The 14,384-nt window shown below is 57.8% G+C and overlaps 1 protein-coding gene across 2 annotated transcripts in view; it reads left to right on the top strand.

Moving 5' to 3' along the window:
• The window catches only part of NPLOC4 (NPL4 homolog, ubiquitin recognition factor), a 62,614-nt gene extending 49,640 nt beyond the window's left edge, over positions 1-12,974 (top strand). For both annotated transcript variants that reach the window (XM_086685581.1, XM_086685582.1), the window contains exons 13-17: positions 2,479-2,550; positions 5,738-5,833; positions 6,885-7,001; positions 8,551-8,653; positions 10,647-12,974. In XM_086685581.1, the coding sequence (XP_086541707.1) occupies positions 2,479-2,550; positions 5,738-5,833; positions 6,885-7,001; positions 8,551-8,653; positions 10,647-10,804 (546 nt within the window). In that variant the 3' untranslated portion in view covers positions 10,805-12,974. The remainder of the gene's footprint in view (positions 1-2,478; positions 2,551-5,737; positions 5,834-6,884; positions 7,002-8,550; positions 8,654-10,646) is intronic.
• Positions 12,975-14,384: the final 1,410 nt, after the last annotated feature.

Raw genomic sequence — 14,384 nt, 5'->3', positions numbered from 1 at the left:
AAAATAAACGTTGAAAAAAAAAAAAATTAAAAAAAAAAAAAAGGGGCGCCTGGGTGGCTCAGCCCGTTAAGGGTCTGACTCTTGATTGCGGCTCAGGTCACGATCTCTTGGTTCGTGCGTTCGGGTCCCACATCAGGCTGTGCGCTGACAGCACGGAGCCTGCCTGGGATTCTCTCTCCCTCTCTCTCTGTCCCTCTCCTGTTCGTGCTCTTCCTCTGTCTCTCGAAACCAAATAAACTTTAAAACATAAAATAAAGAGGAAAGCAGCACGTCAAGGCTTCCATTCGCCTTTTCCAAAGCCAGGTGGTGCCGCCCGGTCAGTGGAGTTTGCACTTTTCCTGGCACAAGGACAGAGATGCCCGGACTCCTCTGTGATGTCACAGCTACGGTGCCGCGGTCTATGCTCATGGTCGTTGCCGGTGGGGGGGTGCTGGGGACCTCGGCCCCTGCCTCTCCCGGAGGCTCGCCCCCCTCGGACGAGGAACCGCTGACGCTTTGTTGACTGCTGACCCGGGAATTGAGAGGCCCTCCTCCCTCAGCCCGACATCCGCCGGCGCCCATAAAAAGTAATTGCTTTTGAGATGCGGCAGAGGACTGGGGGCTGGCTGGCAAAGACAGCAGCAGGGAGGCATGTGGGAGAGAGAGAAGTTACCCGTTTTCTCCCAGCCCCGGGGAACAGAGGGGGATGCAACACCTTTATTTTCTTGGGGAGCAGAAAGGTACAGTTGGGCAGTTAAATTTGAAAGAGAATAGCACGACACAGAAAAAGGAGAGAGGGGCATTTAACAAGAAAAATCCCTAGAGGGGGAGATTAAAGCGAACAGGTGCTGGAGGAATGTTTCTGCATATTAGAGCTTAATTAGATTTGAAGATGAATTCCAGATGGGCTAATTATGGATGAGTTGTTGCAGGTTCTTTCTTGTAGGGGCAAGCGCATATTTTTGGAAATGGTGATTTAGTTTGATTGGGTTTGATTCCCACCTCCTACCATATCTCCTCCGTCGAGAAAGCACCGCCTCTGGGGCCCCAGGACCCGCTCAGCAGTCTCCTGTCTCCAGCTGCCCCTGTGAAGCCGGCAGGGCCACAGAAAGCTGGGCCCAACCTGACTGCTGCACAGACGAGCCCAGGGCAGCCACCTGGCACGTGGCAGGACAAGTGACTCTTCCCCGAATTCAGTAGGAAGTCACTCCGACTTCAAAGGAAGGCAGACAGACAAAGCGGTGTGTTGTTTTCGGGATTGTGTCCTTTGACGGGTGCTGATGCTCCCTGGATAGCTAGCTGGTTCAAGCTGTTTGGACCATTTTCTGGGAGAGCCGAGGGGCAGGTGCTGGCGGGCAGCTCTCTTACATCGTGACTGGAAGGAAGGGAGGGAAAGACTAGGTAAACTGAGACGTATTGCAGATGAGAAATTTTAGTTTCTAAAAAACAGGATCTGGGCCAAATGGGATCCCTGGTCTTGCCATTAGGGTGATAAGCCTGGTTCGACTTAGGAACCACCGACGTGGGTTGTCTGGAGAGAAGGTGCACACCTCTGACGTCCCCGGGAAGGTGCCCGTGTGCCGGGGTGGCCCTGCATCATCCTGCAGGGGGAGCCCCTCCGGGGGACCTGCTTGGCTTCCCTTCAGGTTTGAGAGCTTTAATAAGTGTAAACTTTTATGTAAGGCCTCATAATTGGAAGTTATGGATATATAATTTATATATGACTCAGAGAATGATTTATATGATGTTAAGTGATGATTTAGATAGAAAATATGATCCCCTCTCACAGAATCTTTAATGAAAAGTGTTGGTTCTTATGAATTTATTTCTAGAGCTCTGTTTGAACTCAGCATGTTTGACATAAATCAGATATAATTGTCATTTTATGATTAATGAACATATGCTGGCCGTTTTTCCCCATAATTAAACTTTATGTTCTGTGCATCTGACAAAGCAGAACAAGTTTAGACTCTGACAGATTGGTGGCGGGGGTTTTCCATGTCTGCATATTTGTGTGTACGTGTGCTCATTTGCGTACGTATTTATTTTATTAACGTACAGGATGAAGTGGGGATTTCAGAGGAGGGTGTGAGGGGGGTGGTTAGGAGCTAGCACTCAGTCCCGAGGTTGGGGAGCGCTTGTGCGGGACAGAGAGGTGCAGGTGGGGCCTGCGGGCAGGGGCCCGGGCCATGCGTCCTGCAAGGGGCAGCGAGTGCCAGGCCTGGTGTGTGTGGGGGGGGGGGGGGGCGGGGGGGGGGTGCTGGAAAACGCTCTCCCAGTGGAGACACCCTGTTAACCAAGAACACGGCTGCTCCTTCATGTTGTGGCCATCATAACAGAGGCAGATGCGGGACAAAAACATGCACATCTTCCTCTCCTTTTTACATACTCCACAAGAATTGTGGCCATTGACCAGGTAAGACAAGCCTGTGAGAGGCCAGCCGTGTCACTGGTCAGCAAACCCTTGCTCACACCTCTCACTTTTGTTTCCCGTTTCAGGACATAGACAAGTTTGGCAATGAGATCACCCAGCTGGCCCGGCCCCTTCCCGTGGAGTATCTGATCATAGACGTAAGTGTGCGTCGTCCACCCCCCCGGGCTGCTGGGTGGGGGTTGCGTTCAGTGGCGGCTGCGGCGTGGACAGTCGCCCCTCTACCTGGCCCGGGACAGCCACCCAGAAAGCGTGTGAATCCCTGAGCTCCTGTCATCCCCGAAAAGCTGGTGACTTTATGGGGGTTTTCTTCTAGCTTGTTTTTTTACTTCCTTAAAAACAACTTAGGGTTTACCTCTCCCTGACAAAAATGCAACCCTGGACCAGCGACCTGGCCAGGCGGCCTCTGGAGATCAGCCAGCCAGCCCGGCGTGGCTCTGTGCTCGATGTGCTCGGTGCTGTGCTGGTGACGGTGCGGCTGCCAGGCCGGGCTCGCGGTGGGCCGCCTCACCTGAGTCAGTCCCGGGGGCACACGGCTGTGACTGTCCTCGGGTGAGTCGGCGGGTGCTCTCCTGGGCAGAGCTCCAGGAGCCAAGGAGGCAGCTGGCTCCACCATCCAGGCTCCCCTCCTTGCGGGAGGTGTGGCCCCCGGCCAGAGCGCCACAGAGGGCTCCAGTGCCCGAGGCATCTGTAGCAGCCAGCTCCGTCCCAAGGGGATGGGCAGCGGCTCGTTTCCTGACTGCTTCCGGCCAGGATCTCTTCGGCCGTGTTTGGACTCAGGAAGGGCATGTGATTCAGGCTGTAAAATATCATTGCATTTGGAGCAGCAGGTCCCCGTGAGCCAAGCCCACCGGTGCTCCATTCCAATTGACAGCTCCCGAGAACATATTTATTACCTAGGCCGTAAAGGCATCTGTTTGTTAGACTACCTAGGGTGTAATTAAGATGAAAACAGATTGATGGAACATACACTTAGGAGGGGTCGGCATGATTTAAAGCCAGCTTTCTGAGGTCTCCCCTCCCCGTGGCCTCCCCACCCCTTTCCTTTTAGAAAAGAACCGAGTTCTTGCTTAGTGTGCTCTGTCAGTGAGCTTGGTTGTAAGGGAACATTGCGCCCTGAGACACCTGAGCTCTCTGTTCTTGTGGAGGGAGGCTGGAACAGTCCCTTGAGAGCAGGTGTCCAGACCAGACGGCCATCTCCAGCCCCACGCCCGACCAGGCTTGTCTGATGTCCTCAAACCTCGTGACCGGGCCACTAATGTCACGCAAGAGGAGGGATGGGCCTCGCTACCCGGAATGCCGTGGATGTGCTGTGGAGGCAGCCGGGCATTGGCCAGATGACCTGAAGCTGGCTGGGTGGGGGGCACTGAAACAGGAGACGAGGTGCTGGGCTCACCGCACCCCTCTCCGGTGTCTGAGATATTCACAGACCGCCTAGGGCGCTTTGGTTCGGCCGTGCTCTAAGGGGAGGTTACAAGTCCAGCACAGACCTCTCTTAATTCCACATCCGTGGCCTGGGAGGTGCCCTGTTGTGCTGGTCCACCACTGTCTCTGCCTCCCGAAGGGAGAGCACTGCACAGTCCACAGACCTTTGTCTCTGCAGCAAGGACAGAGGCTGAGACTAATAATGCAGGCTTGCGTGTCTGAACCTTGGTGACTGTGGGCACTCGGGGCTGTCTTTGTCTTGCAGAGGGACAGAGTGAGGCCTAGGATCTGTCCGCAGCTGACAGGCCACACAGCCAGTACGTGGCCCCGGGGCTGGAGTCCACACGGCTGCATGCTCTCGTCAGTAAAAGATGAGTGGGCTGGGTGCCAGCCTGGCTCAGTCGGTAGAGTGTGTGGCTCTTAACCTTAGGGTTGTGAGTTTAAGCCTCACATTGGGTGCTGAAATTACGTAAAAATAACATCTTTAAATGGGGCGCCTGGGTGGCTCAGTCGGTTAAGCATCCAACTTCGGTTTAGGTCATGATGTCGAGGTTCGTCAGTTCGAGCCCCGCGTCGGGCTCGCTGCTGTCAGCGCAGAGCCGACTTCAGATCCCTCGTCCCCCTCTCTCTGTGCCCCCCACCTGCTTTCATGCACGTCCTCTCTCTCTCAAAAATAAACATTTAAAAATAAACAAAAATAAAAGTAAAAACAAATTGTTCAGTTGGGGTGCCTGGGCAGCTCACTCGGTTGAGCACCTGACTCTGGATTTTGGCTCACGTCACAGTTGCGTGGTCATGAGATGGAACCCCACAACGAGGAGTGGAGCCTGCTTGGGACTCACTCACTCTCTTTCTCTCTCTCTCTTTCTCTCCTTTCTCTGCCCCTCCCCTGCTGGCTCACGCTCTTTCTTTACTAAAATAAATTCATAAACTTTAAAAAATTGTTTTAAAGAGTAAAATAAAATCTTCAAGACCGTCAGGGCTCTGGTCTCAGATGCTGCTGCCGGCTCAGCTTGTCCTTGAGCCTGCTGGCACAGTCACAGCACATCCCGGGCCAGCCCCAGACAGCCCGCTGCCTTCGCCGATGCAGAAAACAGACCAGAACAACACTTTCCTCCTCGAGAAATAGTCCCAAAGGAACCAGAATAGCTGCTCTGAATCTGGACGAGGTGTAATCCGCTGCCGCTGGTGTCACGTTGCAGAGGAAAAGCTGCGTCAGCCACAATGTGGCACTTTGGGGCGGGGGAGCATCTGCCCAGAGGAGTGAAAACTATTTGTATCGATTGTTGCACATTTACCACTGTCCTGTAGTGTCTGTCGATTGTGTGCTGGATTTAAAACGCTCTCTGTTGTTAGGAAAGCACGTCTGAGCCAAATGAAGAGTTTAGGTTCCCCCCTGGACACACGTTCTTGACTCCAGCCCGTCTGAGGGGGAGCGGGATCGCCGTGCGCCGCGCCTCAGGGCTGAGCAGCGGCTCCCTTGCGGCCTGGACGTGTCCTGACCCCCTGCAGTGGTGCCGCGGGCTCTCTGGAGGTCACTGCGCCTCTCAGACCGTCGCGGGCTGCCCCTGAGAGTTCTCCCAGCCTCGTCCGTTGTGCTCCCACGGCGTACCCTCTGGCTTATCGTCGGCTTACAGAAACCGCCCACAAATGGCATGATCCTAGAAATCATCAAAAACGATTCTTCGGTTTGCTTCCCAGAGTCCTGAGCATCAGGGGTTTCACTCAGGCGTGTCGTTAGCGGGTAACCGCTGCGTCCAGCGTGGAGCAGCCGGGCCTCCGCGGCCGTGAGGGACTCGGAGCTCGGGGAGGGCGTCGTGATCGGCGCTGCTTGTGGCACCTGAGGGCCGCCCTCACCCGTTGGCACACGCGTGATCGTGGCTTTGTGTTTTTGTTCATTAGATCACAACAACTTTCCCCAAGGATCCAGTTTATACTTTTTCTATTTCGCAAAATCCGTTTCCTATTGAGAACCGGGACGTGTTGGGTGAGACACAGGTAAGCTCTTTTCTTTACAAACATAATTTAAAGTAACTGCCGCTTGTTTATCTGGTGTCAGTGTCGTCTTCCCAGAAAGTACCAAGCTTTTACACTCTCCCGATTGATTCTTACGGCAAAACCACAAGCTGGGACTTTTTTCGAGACACTGTTGGTCACCGTGACACCCTCTCTGGAGTGGGGTTGATGAATCCCCACAAAGGCAAATCCTCGGAGACCCCAGGCCTGTGGATCTGCCGGAAGAGCCGTGGTCGGCTGACTTCTTTTTTTCCCCAGCTCTATTCATCACTTGTGTCCTCTCCCAACAACTTTTGTGTCATTTGTTTGTTGACCAGCGTCCCGTCTTTGTGGAGATGTCTCTCTTTGCTCTGTCATCCTGCCGCGTGGGCCTCGGGCGGCCCGGCCGCCTGGGCTTCCCGCCACGTCCTGCGCGGTGACCCCTCCTCTGAGGCACAGCGGAGGCCGTGCAGAATTGCTGAAGCTGCCTCGTGCTGCCACACGGATGGTCCAGGACACGTGTGTTCCTAGGTGCATCTGTCTGTGCGGGGACCCGGGCCGCTTGTAGCGGTGCAGAGCCACTTACCGGGTGGCTCTCTCGAACTGTTCGGAGCTTTGCCGAAGGCGCAGCGTCTCATAATCCCCCCAACTCGCACGCATGGTTACTCCTCGTTGCAGTCACGCTGCCCCAGTCAACAGCGCAGCTGCACAGGGAACACAGACCAGTCGTCTCGCCCCGAAGTGGGCCCTTCCCGCAGCCACTCCACTTGGACGTGTCTTTTTTTGAACGCGTCTCCCAGCCGGGTCAGCTTTATAAACGTGCTCCCTTGCACGTCCCTCGATGGGTCACGTGTGCCGAGGGCCACAGCCTGTGCCACGGCCACGTGCGTCCCTATGCCTGGGTCCCCGTCGGTGGCTGTAGAACGAGACGGGAGAGGTGTGTGTCCGCACCCTGCATTCGGCCGTGGCCCAGGCGGAGACGGACAGCTGTCTGGGCAGTGGGGTGGCCACAGCATGCTCCCGTTCACTGCGTCCTTCTGCCTCACCACTCTAGGACTTCCACAGTCTGGCCACCTACCTGTCCCAGAATACTTCCTCCGTGTTCCTGGACACCATCTCGGATTTCCATCTCCTGCTCTTTCTGGTCACCAATGAAGTCATGCCTCTGCAGGTACGGGCCCGGCCTGTGTGCGCGCGCCCGCCCGCCGAGGGCCTGGCTTTGTGGTCCTCGGGCGGGATTGACTATAAAGAGACGCTGCTTTTCCTCTCAAGCCAGAGCGTGGCTGGGAAGCCGGGTCGCAGTCCCTCTTAACGTCCTGCGGGCGGTGGCTTTTCACAAGGGGCTTGCCGGTAGAATGATGGATTTTTGACACGAAGCATTTGCACTGAAACAACTTGTTTTAAGTGTCTGCCCCCCCGTGATGGAGGACAGCTTCGTTTGTTATAATCCCGTGGGAGGCAGACAATAGTGAGCTCCGTGTCCTCTAGCGTGGAGCTTTAGAGATCAACCATTTACGTAATTTCTGTCCTAACGGTTTTGGAATCCTAGCCTCTGCTTCTTACTGATCTCTCGCCTCCTCCTGAATCAGCTTTGGTTTTATCGCCTAGGCCCAGAAGGTTGGCCAGCGTCCAGACCCTGAGTGCACAGCTGCATAGTTGGCATTTTTAAGGCATGCCGTCAGGGAGAAGAGGGCGTCTGTCACCGACACTGCTGCCATCTGAGCATTGCGGGGATAGGGGGCGGTAGGCGGTGGTCAGTGGGTCCAGCCAGGAGGCCCCTACTTATTTTGTGCCGCCTTTCTGTCGGAGACCCAAGGAAACACCAGAGAGAGGGGGACGAGTTCTTTCTGAGCCACTGGCTCAACACATTCCCTGCAGGTGACAGAGAGGAGAGGAGATGCCCCTCCCTCCCCACTGTTCTCCTATGTCAGGTGGCCTATAGCCGTTCTTGGGTCCTGCTGGGTTTATCTTGTGTCTGTATTTTGTCCCCGAACTGCCCACTTCTGGTATTTGATATCAGGCACCCCGAGACTCCCCACTGGCTTTCTTTGCCTGCCTTGTTAAACCCAGAGAGTGGCCCCCCCGGCCCCAAGTGTAGCCACTGCCGGTCCGGTTGGACAGGTGACGAAAGCCTGGGCTCTTCGCACCACGGCCTCCTTGCCAGTAAACACGTACTGTTTGGCGGTCACCTGCTGGAAAACATTTTTCCGGGGAGCTCCTGAGAGCCCCTAAAGCTTTCTTATAGATTCTCAACGTATAAACTATTTTAATTCTCTGCACGTTGACCCTGGAGGCCTGGGATCTAGAGAGCATTTTTACAGACTTGGTTGAGAAGGTAGAGAGCCTCCAGGGAGAAGCGTGAGGGTGGAGGGTGGACCCCACGACCACAGGCGCCTGTCTGTGCATCTGGGCCCTCAGGGAAAGGAATGTGAGCTTCAGTGTCCGGTGGCTGAGAGCGCTGGTTGGCTTAGGACAGAGAGCAGCACGTTAGGGCTATTTGGGAAGAACTTAAACTTTAGCACTAAAATTCAGCATGTAGATGTATAGACCTAGGTGTGTGGTATTATGTTTCATGGTGACGGCCTGTGAGGTTTTTTACATTCCCTTTGAAGAGTGTCTTGATGTTTCCCAACACACGGTTAATAAGAAGCAGCTTATTAAGCGGAGTGTGTCCACCATAGGCAAAGCCAGTTGGAGCCTTCGGTTTTGGGTTCTTGCAGGACAGCATCAGCTTGTTGCTGGAGGCTGTGAGGACCAGAAATGAGGAGCTCGCGCAGACGTGGAAGAAATCTGAACAGTGGGCCACCATCGAGCAGCTCTGCAGTAAGTGTCCTCCCTTTCCTCAGTCCCGAGGGTCCTGCTCTCCTACTCCTAGCGCTGGAGCCCAGGCAAAGCTGCTTATGTCCTGGGAGCTGGACCCCCCGGTGCGCCCCGACAGGTGTCATGGGGCATCACACGAGCACGGCCCTTCTCGTTGCTGTAACGTGCGTGCTGTAAAGGTCACCCAGATCGTTGGGATACAGTTCCGTGCACGCACCCACACGTATATGGGGGATCTGCTAAGCGTCCAGCGTCTTAGGAGCAATTCGAAAGCCCTTATTTTAGATAAACAGAAACCTCACATTCACGTAAGTGCTGAAAGGCCAGAAACCTTTGGTCTCAGCCTTTTCTTTTTCCCCTTCTTTCTGCTGGTCCTCCGAACTTTCTCGATGGATAAGGAGGGAAAGTGTTCCGAAGAGAATGTGGGGATCTGTGTCTCGGAACCTGACTCGGCACGCTGCCCAGGAAGAGCCTTCCGTCTGTGGTTCCTTCCGGGCAGGTGCTACGCTGTGGCCGACCCGTCCGGCCGAGCACTGAGAGTGGTGGCCGCGGTGCAGCCCTTTGCCCTGTGGCTTTGAGGAGCTCTGGAATGCCCTCTTCACACGGCTTGGCAAATCCACATGGGGGGGCGCCTGTAGCGTTTGCTCAGTGCAGTGGGTAGATCTTAGAGCCAGTGGAGTCTCCGCTGTGAGGGCACCCAGATGGAGAGTTCTTGTTCTCTCTTGATGTTAAGGTCCCCGGGGGATCGGGGGCCCGAAAGGCCTAGTATTTGTTGTGCTGCGCTGCTCGTCAGGTTTTTTCCTATACGATTCTGACGGACCAGTAACGCGCCCGGCTCCACGTGCCTTTACTCTTGCCCTGGCGTTCTGAAACACTGCTCGCGTATTCTGAGGCAGAGGACAAGGTCTCCCCACCAAATTCCCGAAAACGTAGGCCTGCAGCCTTGTGTCCTCGGGAGAACGGCGGTCTGGTGCCAGCCAGCGGCGCTCAGCCCCTGGTGCAAGTCTCTGTACCCGTGGCCCCCACGCCGGCACCGTTCCGTTTGAATCCTTCACACGGGAATGCGGATGGCAACAGCTTGAATATTCCGGGGCCCTCAGCGTCAGCCCAGGAATGCCCAGAGAGACCGGGCACGGGGTTGACCAGCACAGCACGGGGAACAGTCAGGGATGTTGTGATAACGTGGGGGGAGCACTGGGTAACTTTCAGGACCGTCGAGTCACCATGTTGGGCACCCAAACTAATAGAAAGTTGTACGTCACCCATACTCGAATTTAAAAACACAACAACCGGGCGAGACATTTCACAAAAAGAGGTAACGGCGACGGTCACCATCGTTAGTCGTCAGGGAAACGCAAAGTGCAATAAACAAGAGACCGTTACCCATTCGGCAGAGTGGCTGAGACGAGAAACTGGCAGTGTTACGTGCTCGCGAGTTCGCCCACGCTGGTGAGGACGGGAAAGCCGTCTGGCCGCGTTTTGTAAACGGTCACTTCCTCTGGGATCCGGCGAGCCCGCTCCTAGGTTTTCACCCGAGACGTGCAAACACAGGCCCACGCGGAGGTGCGTGCAAGCATGTTGATGGCAGCTTTGTTGATAACGGCTCGGAACTGTCAACGACCCAGATGGCCATCACCAGGGAAGTGGGCAGCCAGCACCGGTGTTCTCACAAAGAGCCCACACGCAGCAGGAGGAAGGAGGGCGCCATGGACACGGCACACGAGGAGGGTGGCGGTGGGGTAGAGTTGGTCACGGGTGACGGCTTCGGGTTCTGCGGGCAACGGTGTCGTGTATCTAGCGGGGTTCTGTGTGCGAGCAGGGGACTCGCAGTGGGGGTCCTGGCACCCAGGCCGTCCCTACCTGTAATGCTTTCTTTGCGAGCCCCCATTTGCTCTGGGGGCGGTGCAGGAGAGCTCTGGGGCGGGTGGGGCGGCCCTCCACGCCCCACCCGCTACCAACGAACCACGACGAGTGGCCGTTTCTCTCCCCCCCACAGGCACGGTCGGAGTGCAGCTTCCAGGCCTCCAGGAGTATGGAGCCGTGGGCGGCTCCACGCACGCTGCCACGGCCGCCATGTGGGCCTGTCAGCACTGCACCTTCATGAACCAGCCGGGCACCGGCCACTGCGAGATGTGTAGCCTCCCTAGGACCTAGGGCCCCCGGCCCCTGCTGGCAGGACTCGGCCCACCGCAGCCTCTCTCTGCAGCCGGGATCATTGCAACCGTCGCCCCGCGGTGGGCAGCCCTGAAGGGCGGGGCAGGGGGGGCTGCCCTGGGGTCTCCGACCCACGAAGCTTCTCAGCACCAGGCTTCCATGGAGGGGGAGCCAGCCTGGCGCTCTGCGGGCCGGCAGCAGCCTCCTAGCAGAGCGGCACGGTGGTCCCCCCCCCAGACGCCCCGCGCCGGCCTCCGAGGTGGTGGAAGGCCCCGGGCGCCTCGGAATCGTCACCTGGGGTTGGGAGGGACGCCGAGGCCTTACTGCCACCATCCGGCTTTCTCTTCCCTTCCCTTTGGATGTTTTTTGTTCTTGCCCCTCCCGTGGTTCCGGTTGGGAGTTTTCGGTGGCCGCCGTACCTGTCGCTCTGGGCAGACCCTGCCCGTGAGGCCTCTTCCTCCCCTGCCAGCAGCCGCCGTCTGGCGGAACGTGAGCAGGACCGGGCTTGCCGACCCACCGTTTGCTTGATCTGCGGCTTAGTTTGCTGCCCACCCTTCTCGCTCTCGCCAGACATCCAGGTGGGGCTTTTTAAAGTCTGCGTTGGTTGTAATAACAGTTATCAGTAATTTCTGCCCGGAAGACTTTTATTTATTTCTTTTTAAGGTAAAAATAACATAAAAGGGGAGTGAGAGAGACTAGTTTCCACTTCCTGCCCTCCCATACCGAGTCCCTGGGAGCGGGCACAGGGTGGGCGAGGGCGGGCGAGGGCGGGCGGGAACCCACAGTCAGTTCTTGGAAGTAAACCTCAGTGCCTGAGATTCTTCTGCCAAGCCACACAGCCGCCACAGCTGCGGACTCGGTGGACCAGCAGGAGGGTGGCGGTGGTTCCGCCGAGGATCGCCTCCCCCCACCCCACCCCGCCCCTCCCCCTCCCTGAGGCCTCAGACCAGGCCTGCGTGGGGCAAGCTGGGTTGTCCAGGACCCGCTTTGCCCTGTACACCGTCTCCCCCCACCGCCCTGCCGGCCCCCAGCCGCCTGCATGGCGTGTGGCCGTTGCGGCAGGCCTGCGTGAGAGAGCAGGGGCCGGCCTGTAGGGAGGGCCGCTGCCGGGGGTCGAGGTCAGACCTTGCACGTGTGCTCTGGGGTCCCCGGGGACTTGTGGGCGGCACCCTGATGCCTCTTTGCCTTAATGCCGGCCACGTCTCTTCGCTGCACGATGCCCACGAGAGGCCGGCCCGGACGCAGACCGTGCTGAGGACTTCATGTCTCTGCCCTGGGGGTCGGAGGTGGGCCTGTGTGACCCTCCCTTACCCGTGGCACTGGGGACAGAGAGCCCCGTTCTCTGCGTGTTGGCTGCTTTTGTGGCAAGGGCTGCGCCCGGAACCTCCGAGTCCGCCGGGCATGGGGCACACGAGACTTGTCTGCTCTCCAGGCCAGGGGCCAGCTGGGGTGGGTCTGGCCTCAGAGCCATCGGTTGGGGGTGGGGGGTGGCGGGAGAGGTGCGGAGCGGCCGGCCTGAACCACAGAGTCCCCGCCAGCATGGCCCCGTGTCGTCTGGCCGCTGTGATCCGACGCGAGGCTGCGGGGGACCCTGTGCTCAGCCTGTGTGTCTCCCGGGCCCGCCCCCGCCGGTTCTCCTGGTGTCGCCTTCACCCACCTGCTGCTCTCCGTCTCTCTTCAGCCAACAGTCTCCTCACTCTGAAGTTCTGGCAGATGCAGAACTCGTTTCCTTCTGTCTCTGAGCTGAAGGAAAAGTGTTGTGATTTCTCTGCTTCTGGTTTCAAGTCACTCTTTGTTCAGTAACGCACTTTACTTCATCGTCCAAATAGACTCAGCTCAGCATGCGGGGGGGGGGGGGGGGGCCTGCCAGAGGCCTTGGCCGTGGGCAGTGCAGCCACCTCCTCTTGCCCAGGGGAGGGTCCCCCGGCCCCGCCTGCATCCTCCTTGCCCTTGTGCGCACACACCCTCTCTCGTCACCAGGCGAGGGGTGACCGCGTGCTCCCCCGCCCAGGTGCACACAGCTGGCCGCCCCGGCCTCCTCTGACTGGTCCGCTCCTGGTGCTCACGCTCCAGCTCCGCTTGGGGCTTACAGGTGGGCGTCAGTTGGGTTTGCGTTAGCGTTACCTGGACTCCGGCCCTGCCGGGAAACTAATAAAACGCCTGAAGCGACTCTTGGGCTCCCCATTTGTCATCCCGGGCCCCGAGGCCTCTCCCTGCGCGTCGAGCTTCTGTCTGCAGGTTGTGTCGGAGTCTGCTTCCTGTTGCGTGACTTCACTTTTCTCTGCACGTCACTGACCTCGTATGGAGCCCTCTCCCCTGCCCGGGCTCCCCGGCACTGACTTGTGGTGTGTCATCCGGTGGAAGAGGAGAGCGTGGCCTCCCTCGGGCGCTTCCCTGCCTGTCAGCCACGTGGCTGCTCCCAGGTCTCTCTGTCTGGGGACAGGTGCTGGTGTCAGGCAGCAGGTGAAGGACGCAGTCTGGAAGCCCCTCCACTGCACAGGTGTAGGGGTGTCAAGCCGGGAGGTGACAGGCTGCCTGTCCTGAATTGTCGCATGACGGCGGCCAGGAGGCACTCCCTCTTGGGGTTCAGGTGCCCGCCTTCACACACACACCTTTCTGCACCACCCAGTCCTTGGGCCACGTGACTCAACCCTGGACAAGTATATAGAAAACCCTGGACAAGTATATAGAAAACGGCACCTGCTGACGTCGGGGGGCCCTAGGTGCCTCTGGGCCTGGCTGCTCCAAGCAGCGTGCGGTTCACACTCCCAACCACGGCCTCCGAGTTGGGGTCACTGCCATACCCGGCCCTTGGTGCGCCTCAGAATGCTGCACTTGCTGGATCTGAGGGGAGCCACCCCCACCTCAGGAAACCAAGCAGAGGGGACGTGCTGCCTGTGAGGGGGCCCAACAGGGCCTGCTGCTGCCGTGCACGCACCAGGGACTCGCCCCCCAGGCTGGCAGTGTCATTTGACCTTAGGAAGATTGAACTGCCCCCAGATTTGGCAGAGAGCACTGGCGGGAGCGTGCACCTTGCACACCCACGAGAGGCTGCTGGCCTTCAGCCCTATGTTCGTGTCTGTAAACTCCAGGGGTCGGCACCCAGGGCCCCCCTCTGTTTATATTTTGCTCATTTTTGTTTATTATTGCTCATAAATCCTCACATCACAGTGTGAGCTTCCCCGGCTTGGGGCCAGGATCCTGCTAGGCCTGCTGAGCAGAGGGAGAGGGACAGAGGAGTGACCTGGCCCAACAGCGCCTGCAGGGTCGTCCTGGCCACCCAAGGGTTTGGCCGTCCAGGCCAGACCTGGGCAGGGTGCGGGAAGGCCTGCCCAGCTCAACCCACCTCCTAGATCCACTTCCCCATGTGCTCATTTTCTCTAGGACAGCTCCTCGGTGTTGGGGAACAGCCTGGGAGGACTGGGATGGGAGTTAATATGAGCGGGTAGTTCAAGAGGAATAGTGGTCAGACTGGCAGACAGGCCTTGGGCCCCGGGCACAGGACGGAGCCTGCCCCCACTTTCCAATTATGAAGGCTTATGGGGCACCTGGGTGGCTCAGTCCAACTTCAGCTCAGGCG

This window comes from Puma concolor, chromosome E1, assembly GCF_028749965.1.
Source record: "Puma concolor isolate L17-30 chromosome E1, mPumCon1.1.hap2, whole genome shotgun sequence".
In the NCBI taxonomy this organism is placed as follows: Eukaryota; Metazoa; Chordata; class Mammalia; order Carnivora; family Felidae; genus Puma; species Puma concolor.
This window is presented reverse-complemented; position numbering and strand designations above follow the sequence as displayed.